Consider the following 18,187-nt stretch of genomic DNA (forward strand, 5'->3'; position numbering starts at 1 on the left):
TGGGAGGAGGGTGGAGAGAATAGTGCAACAATGAATGAGTGGAAGCCCAAAATCTCTGTAAATGTTTATGAAAATTAATAAAATTTAATTATAGAAAAAAAAAGAAGTGTCCAGATCTTATTCATACTATTGTTCTGAGATGTACTTGACTCAGTGGCACCTAACAACAACAACAATAACAGTTTACCTTGTGGGAGAAATGTAAAAAGTCTTTTTGTTTATATATTATAGCCCCAGAAACCCAATGGAGGGTTGCCAGGAGTTGAACTTGACTAGACAGCAATGGAGTTATAAATTATCTTTTATGCCTAGATCAAATATACATTAGAAAATATATTCTGGAGTAAAGCACAGGCCCATATCCTTAATTGGTGATAAATGTATTCTGCTCTGAATATTGAAGAGCCACATTCTTTTCTCAAAGGAAACTGAATTTCTTTTATAATAAAATCTCTCAAAAGTTCAGTAATATTATCAATTAATTGCTTTCAATAGGTTCTATGCATATATAATTAAAAATCTATTGCATGACACATTTTATAATATTATTGGCATTGTCCTTTTATTTTTTTTTACTTGTATTGTCCATCCATTTGTATTTTATGAAAATTAATAATAATAATAATAATAATCCTTCAGTTTGGATTGAAGCTTAACATCAAGAAAACAAAGATTCTCTTCACTGGGCCGATTGGCAGCATCATTATAGACGGTGAAGAGATTGAGGTATTAATAGCTTCAGTTTGTTTGGCTCTACAATCAACACTCTTGGTACCAGCAGCCAGGAAATTAAAAGGCAAATTTCATTGAGAAAGTTTACTGTCAGGGACTTCTCCAGAGTACTAAAGAGCAATGATGTCATTCTGGAGGCTAAGATGTGCCTGATCCAGAAAACAGTCTTTACAATTATTTGCTATGCATCAGAAAGCTGGACAATGACTAGGGATGATAGGAGAATTTATGCCTTTGAGCAGTGTTGCTGGAGAAGGCATTGGATATATCATGGACTGTTAGGAGAATGAAAAGGTTTTGTCCTAGAGAAGGTGAGAACAGGCTGCTCCTTGGAGGCAAGGATTCTGAAGCTTTGTCTGACATACTTTGGAAATGTTGCAAAGAGGGTCCAGTCCTTGAAGAGGGACATCAAACTTAGGAGAGTGAAAGGACACCGTGAGAGAGGAAGACCCTCAAGATAGATTGATTCAGTGACTGGGGTGATAGAGGTAGGCGTGTCAGAGACAATAAGATTGGAACAGGATAGAGTAGAGTTTAGGGCTGTTGTTTAGGGTCCCTATGATTCACAAGTGACTCAAAGGCACATAAAAACAACAACTTCATGAGACTTTTCAACTGTGTTTTTTTGTTTTAATTTTTAATCGTGATTTTTAAGTGGATCTTTACAGGACGTTTTGATAAGTCCATTCAATAATTCATACATATTTTCTTTCATTACATCGTTTAAAGTCCCTACATTGTGTTTCATTCTTTATACCATCTGTTTGTGGCTCTTGTTTCTATTCATGCCTCTGTTTTTCCCCTTCTTGCATTCTGAGTTTTATTCTTAGGAAATTGCTGACTCTGTGATCCTATGTTCAAAGTACCGAATACCTCTCCAATATTATTGTTCACCTTTTATATAATAGATTTTTAATAGGAAAAAAAATACCTTTAATTTTGTCTTATGTTACATGTTTTAATCATAAGGTGTTTGAATTATTTCCTGGAAGCTCTCTGTTTCAAGTTTCTTCACTTTGCAGAACATAGGTGATAGCATTTTTGTTTGTGCAATACTCCAAATTAATAGTAAAATTCACTCTGCAGAAAAGAGAGAGCAGAAAGAGAGCATTTACTTTATCAAAATTGTGTTATTTCCCCATATTTTGTTTCATATTTAATAGTAAAGCCTCCTTAAGATTGAGCACTCACATGACTGCTGCATACCCCTGCACCATCACTAAAGAACTGAGATGGGGCATGCCACGGCCAAGGGGCAAAATCGGGGCTATTTTAGACCAAGATCCTGCTGATGTATTCAAGAAGGCATCTGTAAAACATCTTTAACCATGACAAACGAGAGAGCACAGATAGGATGAGAACACTTGGATTTGAGAGTTAGTTGGATCAAAGTTCAAATCTCACCTTGGCCACATAGTAACTGTGTAACCTTGAGCCTCTAAAACCTCTTATTCTCTCTGAACGTCAATTTTTTAATTATAAAATATCTTCTTCATACCATGTTTGTGAGGATTGAATGATATCATAATATGTGCACACCCCCAGCACAGAGTCTAGTTTCTAACTGACAATAAAGAAACATTAGTTCCAAAAAAAAAATAATAGTAAAGCCTCTATTATTTATGCCAATTTGTCATACTCTGGTTGCTTTCATATTTCATTACTATTATCATTTCAAATAGCGATACATTCACTTAAGGTGGATAGAGTTCAAAATAAGACAGCCCACAAACCAAGGCCTATTACCAAGAATCATTTAGTATTCTAGAAAAACCCAAGAAATTAAAACTCAAGGCCATCAAGTCTTGGAGGCTGTAAATGGTATAGAAGGAGATTGCTGGTCTTTCTCCATGAAGCCTCTGGTGGATTCAAACTTCCAGAAAGGCATCGACTTTGAGTAAGCATCCCAAATCCCTTTTGGACTACTCCACCAGAGCTCTCTACTTTTTAAAATGGTTTGTAAATACCTTATGAGTAGCAGTGAAACACTGTCTGATTATAATACCAGATAAGCCCCTAAATTAAGAGGATGTTCTAAGCACAATTAAAGAATTGCTTTTGCCTCAAAATAGAGTTAACCTTGAAGATGTGAATGGAATAAAACTTTCAGGATTTTCATCTTATTATGTATTATGGCTCAAAATGAACAGCAAATGCAAATATTCACTAATAATTGGAATGTGCAATGTACAAAACATGTATCTGGGAAAATCAGAAGTCATAAATAATGAAACAGAACATATAAAATTTGACATCTTAGATATTTGTGAACTGGAATTAACTGACTTTGGCCTTTTCTAATGGACAGTAACATGAAGTAATATTCCAGAAATCATAAATTGAAGTGGGATCATCATATTCATGAGCAAGAGAATATTTTAAGATGTATATTGCAAAAGGAGAACACCAAGCCACAGGAGAAAAGTTCAGGAGAGGTGGGGGTTCTATGCCAAGAGCAAGCACTGCCCCTTGCCTATAGGGAGACAGAACTGAGGCATCTCTGCAGTTGTAGGTACCTCCATCAGGGGTTTCCTGCCTCAGTGGCTTCAGGGACATTCCAGGGGCCAAACAGGACAAGCGACTTTAGTATGCAGTACTTTGTGCACAGAGAAGAATTTTCTTGGCTATCTGAGAAACAGGACTGAACTGTGAACCTCTACATACAGGCAACTCCAGAAGGGTCTGATCTCCTGCCACACCAGAGACAAAGCAATATACCAAGCCTCAGGAGAAAAGATCAGGAGAGGGGGCACTTTGTGTTGAGAGGGACACTCTCCATTGACTGTTTAGAGATAGGACTGACTGTGGCTTCCCTGGGATTGTAGGTACTTCCGTCAGGGAGTCCTTGTCTCTGTGGCTGCAGGTCCATACAAGGACAAGAGATTTTTAGTACACAGAACTTCAGGCAGGGGGGCAATGGATTTTTGTAGCTTTCTGGGAGAGAAAAGGACGGCTGACTTGAGACCGTCATCAGAGAAGCTGATTGAGCTATGGACCCTGGTATCTAATCTCCTGCCACTCCACAAAGGAAGACATTAAGCTCCAAGAGAAAAGGCGCATAATAAACTGCTTGAGTAAAGCACCTGGTTTCAAACAACCAGCTACTTCAAATATAAAAGAGGCCTATAGAGTCAGGGGACTACTTCAAAGCAAGATCCCTGCAGGGCTGCAGTGCAGAACAAAGAGAACCTATACTCAAACATGAAAAGCTAGAAGAAATGGACAAATACCTAGAAATGCACAATCTACCTAAACTGACACAAACTGAAATTGAACATCTGGACAGACGCATTACAAAAGAAGAAATTGAAAAGGTAATAAAATGATTTCCAACCATAAAAAGCCCTGGACCAGATGGTTTAACAAGTGAATTTTATCAAACATTCAGAGAAGAACTGTCACCAATTCTACATAAACTATTTCAGAAAATAGAAGATGAAATTCTCCTAGACTCATTCTATGAAGTAAACTTTTCTTGATACCAAAGCCAGGAAAGGACACCACCAAAATGAAAACTATAGATCAATATCTCTTACGAAGATAGATGTAAAAACCTGAATAAAACACTGGAAATTGAATCCAATGATACATCATTTTTTATTTCTTTTGGTACCCAGTCATGTTCAAGCAAGGTGCTGTTCAGCTTCCAAATGTATGTTTTTTTCTCCTTTATCTTCTTGCTATTAATTTCTAATTTTGTAGCATTTTTATCTGAAAAGAAGCTTTGTATTATTTCTATTTTTTTTAACGTGGGTTTTTTTTTTTTTTTTTTTGCCTTGTGACCTAGAATGTGATGTATTCTGGAGAATGTTCCATGCACATTGGAGAAGAAAGTATATTGTGCTTCTTGGGAGTGCATTTGCCTATAAATATCTATGTGGTCAAGTTGGTTTATTTTGTGGTTTAATTCTTCAGTATCTATTGAGTTTCTTTCTGGTAGCTCTGTCTTTACTTGAGAGCGGTGTATTGAAGTCCTAGAGTGGTGTGGTCTATTTACTTTTTCAGTTTTGTTAATGTTGGTTTTATGTGTTTTTCAGGTCTTTCATTTGGTGCATGGATGTTTATCATTATTATATCTTCTTATCCTAATTACCCTTTCAGCATTATGTAGTGACTTTCCTTATCCTTTGTGATGGTTTTTACAGTAACATTTATTTTATCAGAGATTAATATCGCTACTCCTGCTTTTTTCTGGTTGTCATTTGCTTGGTATATTTTCCCCACCCTTCTTTTTGGTGTTACTGCTAGTTTCTTTCTTCCATGCTCCTTTCCGTGGTACCTCTGTAAGAAGGATATCTCTGAGTCTTTCCAGCAATGCTGGTCTTGTTTTTACAAACTCCCTTAGGTTCTGTTTTTCTGGGAATACCTTGATGTCTCCTTCATATTTGATGGATAATTTTGCTGGTTACAGTATTCTTGGTTGACAGTTGTGTCCTTTGAGTGTTTGGTATACGTCCTTCCACTCTCTTTTTGCTTGCATGGTTTCTGCTGAGAAGTCAGCACTTAATCTTATCTGTTCTGCCTTATAGGTTGGTTACTCTTTGTTTCTCCCTTGCTGCTTTTAGGATTCTCTCCTTATCTTTGGTTCTGACAAATTTAAATATGATACATCTTGGTGTTTTTCTTTTGGGATCTATTCCATATGGTGTTTGAATATATATTCTCTCATTCTTAATTATGCCTGGGAAGTTTTCCTCTAGTAATTGTCCACGACTTTATAAGTGCTTTGCTTTCTTCTTCCTTTTATGGAATTCCAATGACAATCATGTTATTTCTCTTTATGGTGTCCCACATTATTCTTAGGTTTTCTTCTTTTTCCTTCCTTTTTGAGTCTGCTTTTTCCCCTCTAGCTGATCAGTGGTGACAATGCTGTCTTCTGTTTCACTTGTTCTGTATTCCATCTCTTCAACTCTGCTCATGTGTCCCTCCAACATATTGACAGCATCTGAAACATTGGGCCTCGTATTTTGGATCATGGTTTCTTGTTTTTCCGGTGTGTCTAATGCCTTGTTTGTTTTCTCTACATTGTTCTGGATTGGTGTTGTTTTTTGTTGTTGTTGTGTTTTGGTTTTGTTTGTTTGTTTGTTTTGTTTGGTGTTTTTTGTGGGTTTTTTTTAACTCCTTCTGGGTTTTGCTTGTTGTTGTTGTTTTGTTGTTGTTATGTGCCATCGAGTCACTTGCGACTCATAGCGACCCTATGTACAACAGCCCTAAACTCCGCTCTGTCCTGTGCCAATCGCACTGTCTCTGACACTCCCATCCCAATTATCCCAGTCACTAAATCAATCCACCTCATAGAGGGCCTTCCTCTCCTGCGCTGTCCCTCCACCCTCCAAGCATGATGTCCTTCTCCAAGGACCTGTCTCTCTTCACTACATGTCCAAAGTATGTTAGACGGAGCCTCAGAATGTATTTTGCTTGTAGTGTCCTGTAATTCTTCAAGTGTTTCTTTTTTCCATTGAAAATATTTAATCATTGTTCTTTTAAATTCTGTGTCAGAATGTTCCATCAGACTTTCTGGCTTCAGGAAATCCATTGATACTTTGTCACCCCTTGAGGATGACAACTTGCTTTGCACTGTGTAGTGTGTGGGATAGCATGCTTTCTTCAAGACATTGATATGTTATTGATCTGAAGACAATGCTCTAGAGATCAGTTGGGTAGCTACCCCACTTGTGTTTCTCTGAACTTCTGACTCCAAGGAAATATCAGTTTAGAGCCTGTGAGAGCAGCCTCTTGTAGGTAAGTCAGGTCCAGGTGTTCCAGATTAAAGGCAAATTGATTGACCAGATATGTAGGCACAGGTGTGAAACCAAATGGGGTGGGGTAGGTACCAGAGTTGGGTAATTACAAAGGCAGGTCAACCACTTGGGGGATCTCACTCAGACCTCAGCTGTCAAGGTATGCTCACAATTGGGGTCTCTACTCAAATTCCAGCGGCTCATCTGCCAACCAATGGTTTTCACTCACTGGTCCCTGCCCAATGGCACTTCCAGGTGCCCTCACGCAGCAGCCCCTGCCCAAGCAGTGTCCTGGGTCCAACAGGACCTGAGAGGTCAAAGTAAATTTCCCATTAACTCACTCACCTCTGGCTGGTCTGAGGTGTCCACCAAAGTTCAGACAAATTTCCACTGGCCCACTTGTTCTGGCCCAAGAAATCTCAGCCAAATTCCCGCTGTGGGCTCACCCTTGAGTCCTCTCCCAGTCAATTGGTTGTGCCCAAGAAAATCCAGTCAGGATCCTACTGGCCTTTCTCCTGTCAGATCAGTCCCACAGCAGCTCAGCTGGTGGCTTCAGGCAATGGCTAGATCCACAGCATGGCTTTGTGTTCCTGTAGCTCCAAGACAAATTATTCCAACCAAAGTTCTGATTCAAAATCCCACTGTCCACAGCTTGCCGTGCTGGTGGGTCTCTGTGTGGCATGAAGGAGTGGTCTGTGGCTGCCTCCAGGGGGCAGGGCCATTGCGCCACTGCTGCTTGGGGCAGAATTGTGGCAGCGGTGGGGGCTTGGGGGTGCAGGACTGTGGCAGGGGTGGGGGCGTATGGCTGTGGCAGAGCCTTTGGGAGATGGGACACGAGGACACAGGGCTTGGGCTCTCCTGGGGGCTCGGGTCTGGTGGTCTGTTCACGGATGTTAAGCTGCCAAGTCATCAGTCCTCAGCACATCAGACTGCCTGAGTTGCACTCCACCAAAGTCTCTCTGCTTTCCATCTGCTTTGTCAAATCTTTTCAATCTGTATGAGGAATAGATTATCTAGGAGGCTGTGCTCTATGAGGAGAAGTATGGCATCAGGATTGGAGGCAAACTAATCAACAATCTGCATTATGCAGATGAAACAACCATGCTTGCTGAAACTGAGGAGGAACTGAAGTGTTTGCTGCAGAAGGTCAAGGACTGCAGCCTTCAATATGAATTAAAGCTCAACATCAAGAAAACAAAGATTCACACCACTGGGATGATTGGCAGCATCACAATAGATGGTAAAGGGATTGTGATTGTTGACAGCTTCAGTTTACTTGGCTCTACAGTCAACACTCTTGGTTCTAGCAGCCAGGAAATTAAAAGATGAATTGCATTGGGAAAGTCTGCAGTCAGAGACCTCTCTAAAGTACTGAAGATCAATTATGTCAGTCTGGAGACTAAGGTGCTCCTGATACAGGCTATGGTCTTTGCAATTGCTTGCTATGCATCAGAGAGCTGGACAATGACTACGGATGATAAAAGAAGCGTTGATGCCTTTGAGCTTTGGTGCTGGAGAAGAGTATTGAATATATCATGGACTGCTAGGAGAATAAACAAGTTCATCCTGGAGAGGGTGAAGCCAGGCTGCTCCTTGGAGGCAAGTGTTCTGAAGCTTCTGACATACTTTGAGCATGTTGCAAGGCAGGATCAGTTCTTGGAGAGGGACGTCATACTTGGGACAGTGGAGGAACAGTACAGGAGAAAAAGACCCTCGGTGAGATGGATTGATTCAGTCCCTGAGATAATGGGAATAGATATGTCGGAGACAAGGCAAGGGATAGAGCAGGGTTTAGGCCTGTTGTACATAAGGTTGCTATGAGTCACAGATGACTAGATGTCACTTAACAACAACCTTTGAGCTAACATCACAACTCCTTGCCATTAAACCACCGGAGCTCCTTTGTTCACCTTATAAGCACAACTAGTATATGAGTGAAAGTTGAGTCACAGGAGTGAAATTAGTTCCAGATCTTGCCCTTCGTTTGAATGTTTTGCTGTTCAATTTTCTTGCTATTTCTGTCTCAGATTTTAAAGGGTTTTGGGGAGTTCTATCTAGCCTATTTTCATTATGGATGTTAAAAAATGGTCAAAGTCCAGGTTCTGGCATGAAGAACAGATAAACTCATGTAGAGGGATGAGGATGGTTACTAGAATGGAACAAACTCATTCACTATTGGTCATTTCCTTTCATATTTGTTCCATTAGCCAATATATATGCTCCATTTTAGATATCTAAACTTCCACTAAGGAAAAACAACATTATGAGAATGAGACCATTTTCTTGATCATAATCTAACACCCAGATTGTTTATAGAATGAATGAGAAGCTTTGATATGTAAAGGGAGCCACTCCCATTATATCTACTATCACCTGTAACAATTTGCAAACCATTTAAACAAAATGGATTCTTTTAAGCTTAAGAACAATTTAGCTCTACTCCTGTATTCTCTTTTTATAGGGTACATATTTGACAATATATTTACTTTGTGTTGATCACTTTCATTTTAAGAAATACTGTTACTTAATAGCTATCTCTTCTCCTCTTTCTATCATTATTATACAGTCTAAATTGTGTGCTACTGCTTTAGACATAATAATTTATAGTACTGCTTTAGCTCAGTTTTCTTAAAACATACTTTTTCACATTCTTTCTCTATTTTAAGTTCTACACTTTTAAACATGGTTCATTATGACTATGTAAATTCTACCAAATAGTTTGTACTTAGGATCCAACAAAGAGGGGAAAAAACACTAAAATCCTATTAATAAATCAAATGAAAATTTTTGAATGTATTATAGTTTAAAATGAATGATATTTATTGAATTTTATTTTCTCTATTTTCTGAGCTTTTTTTAATTAAATGATAAGAAAATATCTTCTTGCAATGAATGCATAATTGGCTAAATGTTTGCATTATTTAATTTTTTTGTTGTGTTAGTTACCTTTGTGATAATTCCTAGTCATAGAAATCCTACATATAGCAGAATGAAACACTCCCTGGTCCTGTGCAATCCTCATAGCCAATGCTATATTTCAACTTATTGTAACTATTGGATCAATTCATCTTGAGGACCTTTCTATTTTTCTCTGACTCTCAACTTTACCAATCATGATTTCCTTCCCCTTCTGGAAATCTTTTACAGGATATAGGAGATCACTCAAATCAGAAATTAAGCATACCCTCAATTTTTCACTTCATAGAGAATGATTAGCTAAAAAAATATTTGAACTTGGCCATTGGGACAGTGAAAGAGGCAGAATGGTTACAGTTTCAAGTAAGAGTATCACTGTGTAGATCGCATTATATCTGATAAATAGTGAAAGCACCTAATGCACTGTAAACTCCATTCACATTTTAACTAGTTGACAACAGGAAAACAAGTTGAGTTATAAGGGTGAAGGTGAGTCACATGGAGATAAGTTGATGAGTTAAGATTGTTAGTAGGTATTAAAGCCAAGACAATATGCTAAAGGACTTTCAAGAAGACAGTGAAATCCTTTCCTGAAGAAAATTGGGTCTACAAACAGAATTGCTGGAGTGAAAACTTTGGAAAGGATCCAAGGAAAATATCTAGTCAGAAGAAAAAAAGCAGAAAAGGATAATGAAGCATTAATGAGGTAGACACCTATCTACCAGAATCTCTTGTTTGGCTGTGAGGAAAGGTAAATTGCTATAATATTCATCTGAAGAGGCTCAGTTGTCTTCTGCATTAGGTTCTAGCAGAAGAATGGACCTGCATGTTATGAATTCATTTCCCTCAATGGGGAGAATGATTATAGAAACAGAGATTATTTATTCCAGGATTTTTATTCTCAGAAATGATTCATCACTACGTATTGTGAGAGATTGCAACTTTAAAAGTAATTTGATAGGATTAGCGCTCTCTTTATAGGTGCAACCTAGGGAGATGTGCTGCTAACCCAAAGAGGCACTTCTGTGGTGGCTTAAGCCACAGGAGAAAGATGGGAAGTCTTTCATGGGATTTAAGGCCTCCAAAAACCTATTAGAGGGTAAGCCAAGAGTTGATTCTGAATTAATAATGTATGGGTTTACCATTAATATAATCAGATAGCTAATTACTGAAAGTAAAATCTTTTTTTGTCATAAATAATATTTTTATGTGCCATCGAGTCAACTATGACTTGTATCAAGTCTCTAATAAGCCTGAAATTGAAAAGCATAGCCATATGCCCTTCCTTCAATTTCCCTCTATTCCAACACAACACCTCTCTACTACTACTATGTTCGTGAAACAGTCCCTATCTTAAAATAGACATTAATTAATTGTTATTAAATTATTTGAACCTAGTCAAACCTTTGTTCCTGGAATCTCGCCTTTGTTTCCTTATGTATAAAAAGTAAATTATTTCCAGAGTTGTAGTAGTAAGAAGCTATGTTGCAATCCTAGAGGCACAAAGTTTGAATCCATCAGCTGCTCCATGAAGGAGGAATGCACAGTCTATTTCCATATAATTTATTGTCTCCAAAAACCCACTGGAGAGTCAGGGATGGGTCACTTCTGACTTGATGGCACACACAACACCAATGTAGGTTGAAACGAAATATTAAAAAAGAAGATAAAATTCTTCATGTAATCAAGAATAAATAGTTGTTTTCGTCTAACAAAGTTCTTTTTCAATATGGTGAGGAATTATTCCCTCTGATTTAACTGGAATATTGTTTAAAAAATATAATACAAATTTTTGTTTAATTTTATTTCTACTTTACCTCTTTCTAAAGTGATTATTTTATGAGTATATTTTTATTCTATAATAAAAATACAAGTCACTTTATGACAGGTTAAATTTCATATGCTTTGCTACATGTACCTAGTACAATGGAGCATAAAGAAGGAACTCAACAAATATATCTTTATTTAAAATATTGCATGCCTAATTTAAAACAAAACAATCTAAACGCCTTTCATATTATTTTTATTGTAATTTATAATTGCTAGAATGATCTTAAATTTATTTTCAGAAAACATTAATCTTTTGTGCTATTTACCATAAAATTGTTGCTAATAGAACTATGAACATTATATATTGGTGATAAAAATGAAAGGTACCTTTTATGAAGATATATTAAATTTGAAAATGAAAGTTTAAAAAATGCAGATAGTAGGAGAATTTTATAAAGTTATGAACTACATAAATAAAATAAATTTACTACATAATAAATTTACTACATAAATAAAATAAATTTACCATTGTTATTATGGTGGAATGTAGAATAACCTTCAAAATTAGAGAAAGTAAAGGAGTTACTACAATATGCTGACTTGTATATTAAAACTAGTTAATTTAAGGTATATGATAGCCTTATAGTACAAATAAAATGTAGAATACAATATATAGGTAAACTAATACACATATTAATGATGAGTGATAAAAAATAGAGTGAGGTTTGTGAATAACATTAATTTTTCATAGCTCATTTCTTTGAGCTTTTGTTAAAGATAGGATTCTTGTTAGAGAGCCAAATGATCTGACTCAGTGAGCTAAGTTGTTTCACTCTCTCACATTTTGGGAATATACTCAAATAATCTTCAATTTGGTGGTTCAGTGACACCATTACACTTGAATTTTTTTTTAAAAAAAGAAAATAGATTGTACTAAAGAGCATTGAAACAAAAATAATTTTTTTATATTTTTATTGGTTTTCATAAAATATCTCATTCACATTGTGGTTTATTTATTTATATATATTGTGTTCCATAAAACCCCTCATTTACATTGTTTAATGCAGTCATTCATATACATTATAACTCATATAATTAATTGCCATTGATCTATGACTATAATGATACCATCTTATTGAGTCTTCATTGAAATCTTTCACGTTCTTTCCTCCCAGTCCACCCAACAAACTTTGTTATTGTAGTGATTTCCACATTTCCCTTTTTCTTCCTTTTCCATTTCTCCTTCCTTCTTTTCAACATTTATAGTCTTTTATACAAGGCCTATACTCTACTGAAATGAATACATATACTTTGGAAAGATATGTACATTCTCAACTATTAACTATTTATTATAGTAAATACTATGAGTCGCAAGCCACTTGACAACACATAACAACAACAACAAATACATATACTAATTTCACAAGGAAAACTTTTGAAACAATTGGATATAGTGAAAAAATTTAAAAATCCTGCCCTTTTGAGTTTCAACTTTTCAGCTCATTGAAATGTGGAGACATTACCTTTCACATTTTAGAGTTTTTGCTATCGTGTCAGGAAAACCATGATTATTAGAATTCATGACCACCTAAAAGCCAATTCAGAGCTCACTGTCCTCAAGGCAAAATGTAATGTTTGCTGACTGTAGTTAACTAATGGTGCACCTCAAGGATTTAACTGTATTTTTCCATCTTTAAATTTTATTACTGTATTTTTCTTCAGGGTAAAAAAAAATTATGGGTCAATTTTCACTGAAGTGGGCTGGATTTATGCATTCACCTCTCATCAATGTCAAAAGGAATTGTGCACATCATTCCCTGGACAAAAGGATGAAAATTTGTCTCTGGACACTAGGGATATCACCTGTACACACAAGATAAGTGAAAGCTGAAGAGATATACACCTAATAATTCATTAAAGCCAACATATTTTATCAATTTGAAAATGTATGAAAATATCCATTAAATTACTTCTTTATAGAAGAAAGCTAATATTAGCATTTTTGAAATCAAATGAAAGATAATACTGTAAAAACTTTCACAGACTGCTAATAAAAAGCTCTTTAAGCTGCCTATTATTTTTTAATTAAAAACAGGACAAAATCAATAAAATGAGAATTCTGTAGCACTTACTTAGAATAAATTTCTATTTGTCCAGCATGAACACATGGTTATTTCATTATAAATGTAAGTTTTGGACCACATGGATTCATGTTTTATTACTTATTTACAGAATAACAACACTGAATTTTCTAAGAACAAAACAAAAACAACAAAGACATTTAGGCTCTGAGACTTGGAGACAAAATATTAACCATTGAATTATATTGCTGTTCCATGGGTTGCTTAACATAGTTTTAGAGCTATTTTGAATAGCATACATTTTCTGACAAAATCCTCCTAGAAAACCTAGCATAGTGAATGTCACACTATCAATTATATTTAAGTCTTTGTTATATAGGATTGCAACAGTACCCATCATAATAGCTCAACTTTATGAAGTAAGCTTATTTAGTATCTTTAAAAGTTCTTTTAAGTAAAGTTTTAAGTCATCCAGCAGTAAGAATGTTGGATTTGATGAAATTAATTTAAGCAGTGGCCAAGATATTTTAGAGAAGTAGAGATAAAATAGGAGACCTAGGGGCAGGACTGTGAAGCAAAGGGCCTTTATTTAAAACCTACACAGCAACTCCATGGAAGGAAAACGTGGCAATCCCTTCCCATAAAGATAAAACCAAAATCATAGTAATCCATGGGGATCCTAAAAGAAAAGTAGAATTGCCCCATTGATTTGCCAAGACTGTGTGTAAATCTTTTCAGACTATTATTATCTCTTTTCTCCCCCCTCCCCTCAAAAAAAAAAGCCTTCTGGATTCCAGCTATAGACCTTTAGAACTTATTAATAGAGATTACAGGGAGCTTCTGTGGCTTAATGGTGAGGACATGCACTACCAATACAAAGGTACAGGGTTCAAATCCACCAACGGCTCTGTGGGGTATAAAAATGGGGAGTCTCCTCCTATGTGAATTATTGCCTCTGAAAATCTATCGGAGGGTCACCTATGAGTCAACTCTCACTGATGATATACAATAAAAACAACTGCAGGAATTACAGGGAGAAAAAAAACCCAAAAACCAACAAACCTTATGGGGCAGTCCTACTCTACTGACTCTGCCAGACTAACAATCCACTTTTTAAACTAAAGCTCTAAAACATGCAGACTAAGTCATCCAAAGATCAAAGATGATACTGCTTTACTAAGCCTCAAGATTAGATAAAGATAGATAGATAGTTGATAGATTAGATAGACAGAAAGATAGCTAGAGATTGATATGTGTGTTACATAGCCCACGTTTTTGCTCTAGAGTTCTGGTTTGTGAGTTAGAGCACTGGGAGAAAGGGAGACATACTACATTTTGTCATTTTTTAGGCATTAATAATGGAGGAAACTAATCTCTAAATATTCTGAACTTCTGAGATTGAATAATATTCCTAGATAAGGCTATGATAAAATTTTAGAAGAGTATAGGGATGTGTCCTATCTCCATACCTTTTCAACCTGTATGCAGAGCAGATTATCCAAGAGGCCAGGCTCTGTGAGGAGAAGCATGGCCTCAGGATTGGTGAAAGATCTATTAACAATCTGCGTTATGCAGATGACACAACATTGCTCGCTGAAACTGAGGAGGACCTCATGCGTTTGCTGCAGAGGGTCAAGGACTGCAGCCTTCAGTATGGACTGAGGCTCAATGTCAAGAAGACAAAGATTCTCACCATTGGACCAATTGGTAGCATCAGAATGGATGGTGAAAGAGATTGAGATTGTTTACGGCTTCTTGGCTCCACGGTCAACACTCTTGACACCAGCAGCCAGGAAATAAAAAACATATTGCAGTGGGAAAGTCTGCTGTTAGGGACCTCTCTAAATTACTCAAGAGCAACGGTGTCTCTCTGGAGACTAAGGTGTGCCTGATACAGGCCATGGTCTTTGCAATCACTTGTTATGCATCAGAGAGTTGGACAATGACTAGGGAAGATAGAAGGGGAATTGATGCCTTTGAGTTGTGGTGCTGGAGAAAAGTATTGAATGTACCCTGGACTGCCAAGAAAACAAACAGATTGATCCTGGAGAGGGTTAAACCAAGCTACTCCTTGGAGGCAAGGATTCTGGGTCTTCGTCTGTCGTACTTTACACATGCTGTAAGGAGAGACAGGTCCTTGGAGAGGGATATCATGCTTGGTAAGGTGGAGGGACAGCACAGGAGGGGAAGACCCTCTATGAGGTGGATTGAATCAGTGACTGGGGTAATCAGGATGGGTGTGTCAGAGGCCATGGGATTAGCACAGGATAGAGCAGGGTTTAGGGCTGTTGTACACAGGGTCACTATGAGTTGCAAATGACTCGACAGCACATAACAACAACAACATTATCAAAATATTATTTAAGTCTTTTAAATAGGACTTTGTTGTTGTGCTAGAGAAGAGGATTGAACATAGAATGGACCTCCAGGAGGGAAAAAGAAGCCTGTTTTGGAGAGGGTGAAGCCAAGTTTTTCCTTGGAGAAAAGGATTTTGAAGCTCATGGCCACTCTGGGCACGTGACCAGGAGGGATCAGTCCTTGGAGAGGGACATTATGCTTGGAAGAGTGGAGGGACATTGCAGGAGAGGAAGACTCTTGATGAGATAGATTGAAATAATAACTGGGGCAATCGAATTAGGTGTGTTGGAGTTAGTAAGAGTGCATCAGGGTAGGGCAGAGTTCAGAGCTATAGTACATAGGTCACTATGGGTCACATACTACTTGAAGGCACATAACAATAACAATAACAATAACAATAACATAGAGAGCAAAAAATAATAGCTCAAGAATCTGTAAAATCTCAATGGCATTTACGTGTTGTTCTTTCTTCCTACATTTTAAAATATAATCACTGTTTAAGTATACCTACAAATATAGACTTCAACAATATCGCTTTTACTGTAAAGGAAGAAAAAAATTCCCGCTAACATTCTGTTTAATTTTCCATGATTACAATGTGTTGCATTGCATATTAACTCATATCATTTGAAGATTACTTAAGCAGTGTTAATTCATATTGCTTAGAGACGATTATATTTACCAACTGAGAAATATTTTAACAAATTGTTAAAAGTGTAAAAATTTTAACGAAAATGTATATTTGATTAGAACACTTTAAGGATTCAGAACATGATTTCTATACAGTTTTTCTCATGGTTTTTAACTTTAGTCTCATGACTTGGAAATACAGAGAGTTATTAATGAAATTATTTTGTTTTAAAAAGAATAGAATTCAAATAAATATTCACAAGGCAATATATTTTCATCTACACCTTACAGTATTAGGAAATAATTGGCACTCAATGTATATTCATTACAAAACTAGTAAAATTTATCAGTCAGTTTTTGCAGTTTGTAAGTTGTTACTGAAACAGATCTTGAAGAATCCAATCAGAGTTGTGTGGGGATATCAAGATAAGTAAACTACTGCTCCAGGCCTCAGAAAAAATATTTCTACAGGGAGTGACAAAGATATATAACTATATTCCAAAATAGGAGGAAATAAATGCTTTCAAAGATATGAACAGGAGATATTAAGCATGTAGAGAAACAAAGTTATAATCAGTTTAAAATCAATCTTTAGGGTCATTATTATAATTACAATTTGAGTTGATGGCACATAACAACATAGCATAGTATGTTTTCTATCAGACTGTGTAATCAGTGTATTAAGGAAAAACTAGGATTATTAGTAGAATTTCATTTCTATATAAGTACTATTTCATAAAATATATTTCTGAGATGTTTTCAGAGCAGAAACATATATAACTAAAATTTCTATATTCTTTTTTTCCTACTTTATCTCTATCATTGTCATCGAGTTGAAACCAACTCATAGCTGACCATTTAATAAGTTTTCAGAAGCAGCAAATCAAATAGAAGGAGATTGCTCATCTAGGTCCTGAAAAGCAGCTAGTGAATTTGAACTGGATGCTTTTGGTTTGTCCGTGCAACTCTATCCATTAAATCACCAGAGTTCCCTGTTCCACCAAATAGCAATTATTACTATTTAAAGACTAGCAGTGTGTAACCTACACTCAAAATTATGCCTCAATCTGTAATTTCATGCAAGTTTACAACATTGCTTTTTACTGGGCCCAACAATGACTTTTGCTGAGCATCGACTGAATGTATTTATTAAGAAATGTAGCTCAGTAATTTCCACGTTGCTGGTCTAGTTATGTAGTACATAAAAAAATGTGCTGTCAATCCAAAGACGATGTCTCTCTGGCAGTTCAAATTTATCAGCTTCTCTGTGGGAGAAAGATGGGAAAATTCTTCCCACATGATTTGTAGCATTGGAGTGTCAGCTATGAATCTGTTCTGAGTCAACAACAGTGAGTTTGCTTTATAGTTTTTGAACTTCTAATATTAATTGTAATAAATTTTAAGCATTAACCATTTTTTTTACCTGAGAGAACATGAGTCTTTGATATTAAATCTGTGTTCTTATATTGGAAATTGCAGAAAAATATGAGGCACCCTTATTTTTCTGTGCTACTCTTGATTCTCCAATATGATACTTTACATAGATTAGAAATGTAACTTTTCACTCTAAATATGTATTTTTTATGTTTGTTTATCCATTTTCTTTTTTGTAAATTCTCTTCTCTATATCCTGAATATTATCACTTAATGTGAGTGTGATGGTTACCAGAAAGTGCCTTATGGACCATCATAAGAACTTTGAATTTTGAGTGGTGGAACTCAATGCAGCTTATGATATTGCTTTTTTGTCCCTTTAAAATGTTATTGTTATATGATCCAGTGAGAACTGTCGGTGGCTTGAACTAGTGTAGTGGCAGCTGTGGAGATTAAATTCTGGTTATATTATGGAAGCATAGTCAAGATGATGCATTAGTGGCTTGGAAATAGACAAAAGATAACGTAAAAGTTAACGCCGCACGCTGTAAGCACTGAATTACATAAAATGAAATAGGGAAAATT

General features: G+C 36.3%; 1 protein-coding gene across 1 annotated transcript in view; it reads left to right on the forward strand.

The window, feature by feature from the left end:
- The window catches only part of LRRIQ3 (leucine-rich repeats and IQ motif containing 3), a 156,120-nt gene that overhangs the window by 85,359 nt on the left and 52,574 nt on the right, over nucleotides 1-18,187 (forward strand). The window contains 1 exon segment of the mRNA XM_006902370.1: nucleotides 8,088-8,108. Within this exon segment, the coding sequence (XP_006902432.1) occupies nucleotides 8,088-8,108 (21 nt within the window).

This window comes from Elephantulus edwardii, unplaced genomic scaffold (assembly GCF_000299155.1).
Source record: "Elephantulus edwardii isolate Elephantulus edwardi_28Jun2011 unplaced genomic scaffold, EleEdw1.0 scaffold00398, whole genome shotgun sequence".
NCBI classification, from domain to species: Eukaryota; Metazoa; Chordata; class Mammalia; order Macroscelidea; family Macroscelididae; genus Elephantulus; species Elephantulus edwardii.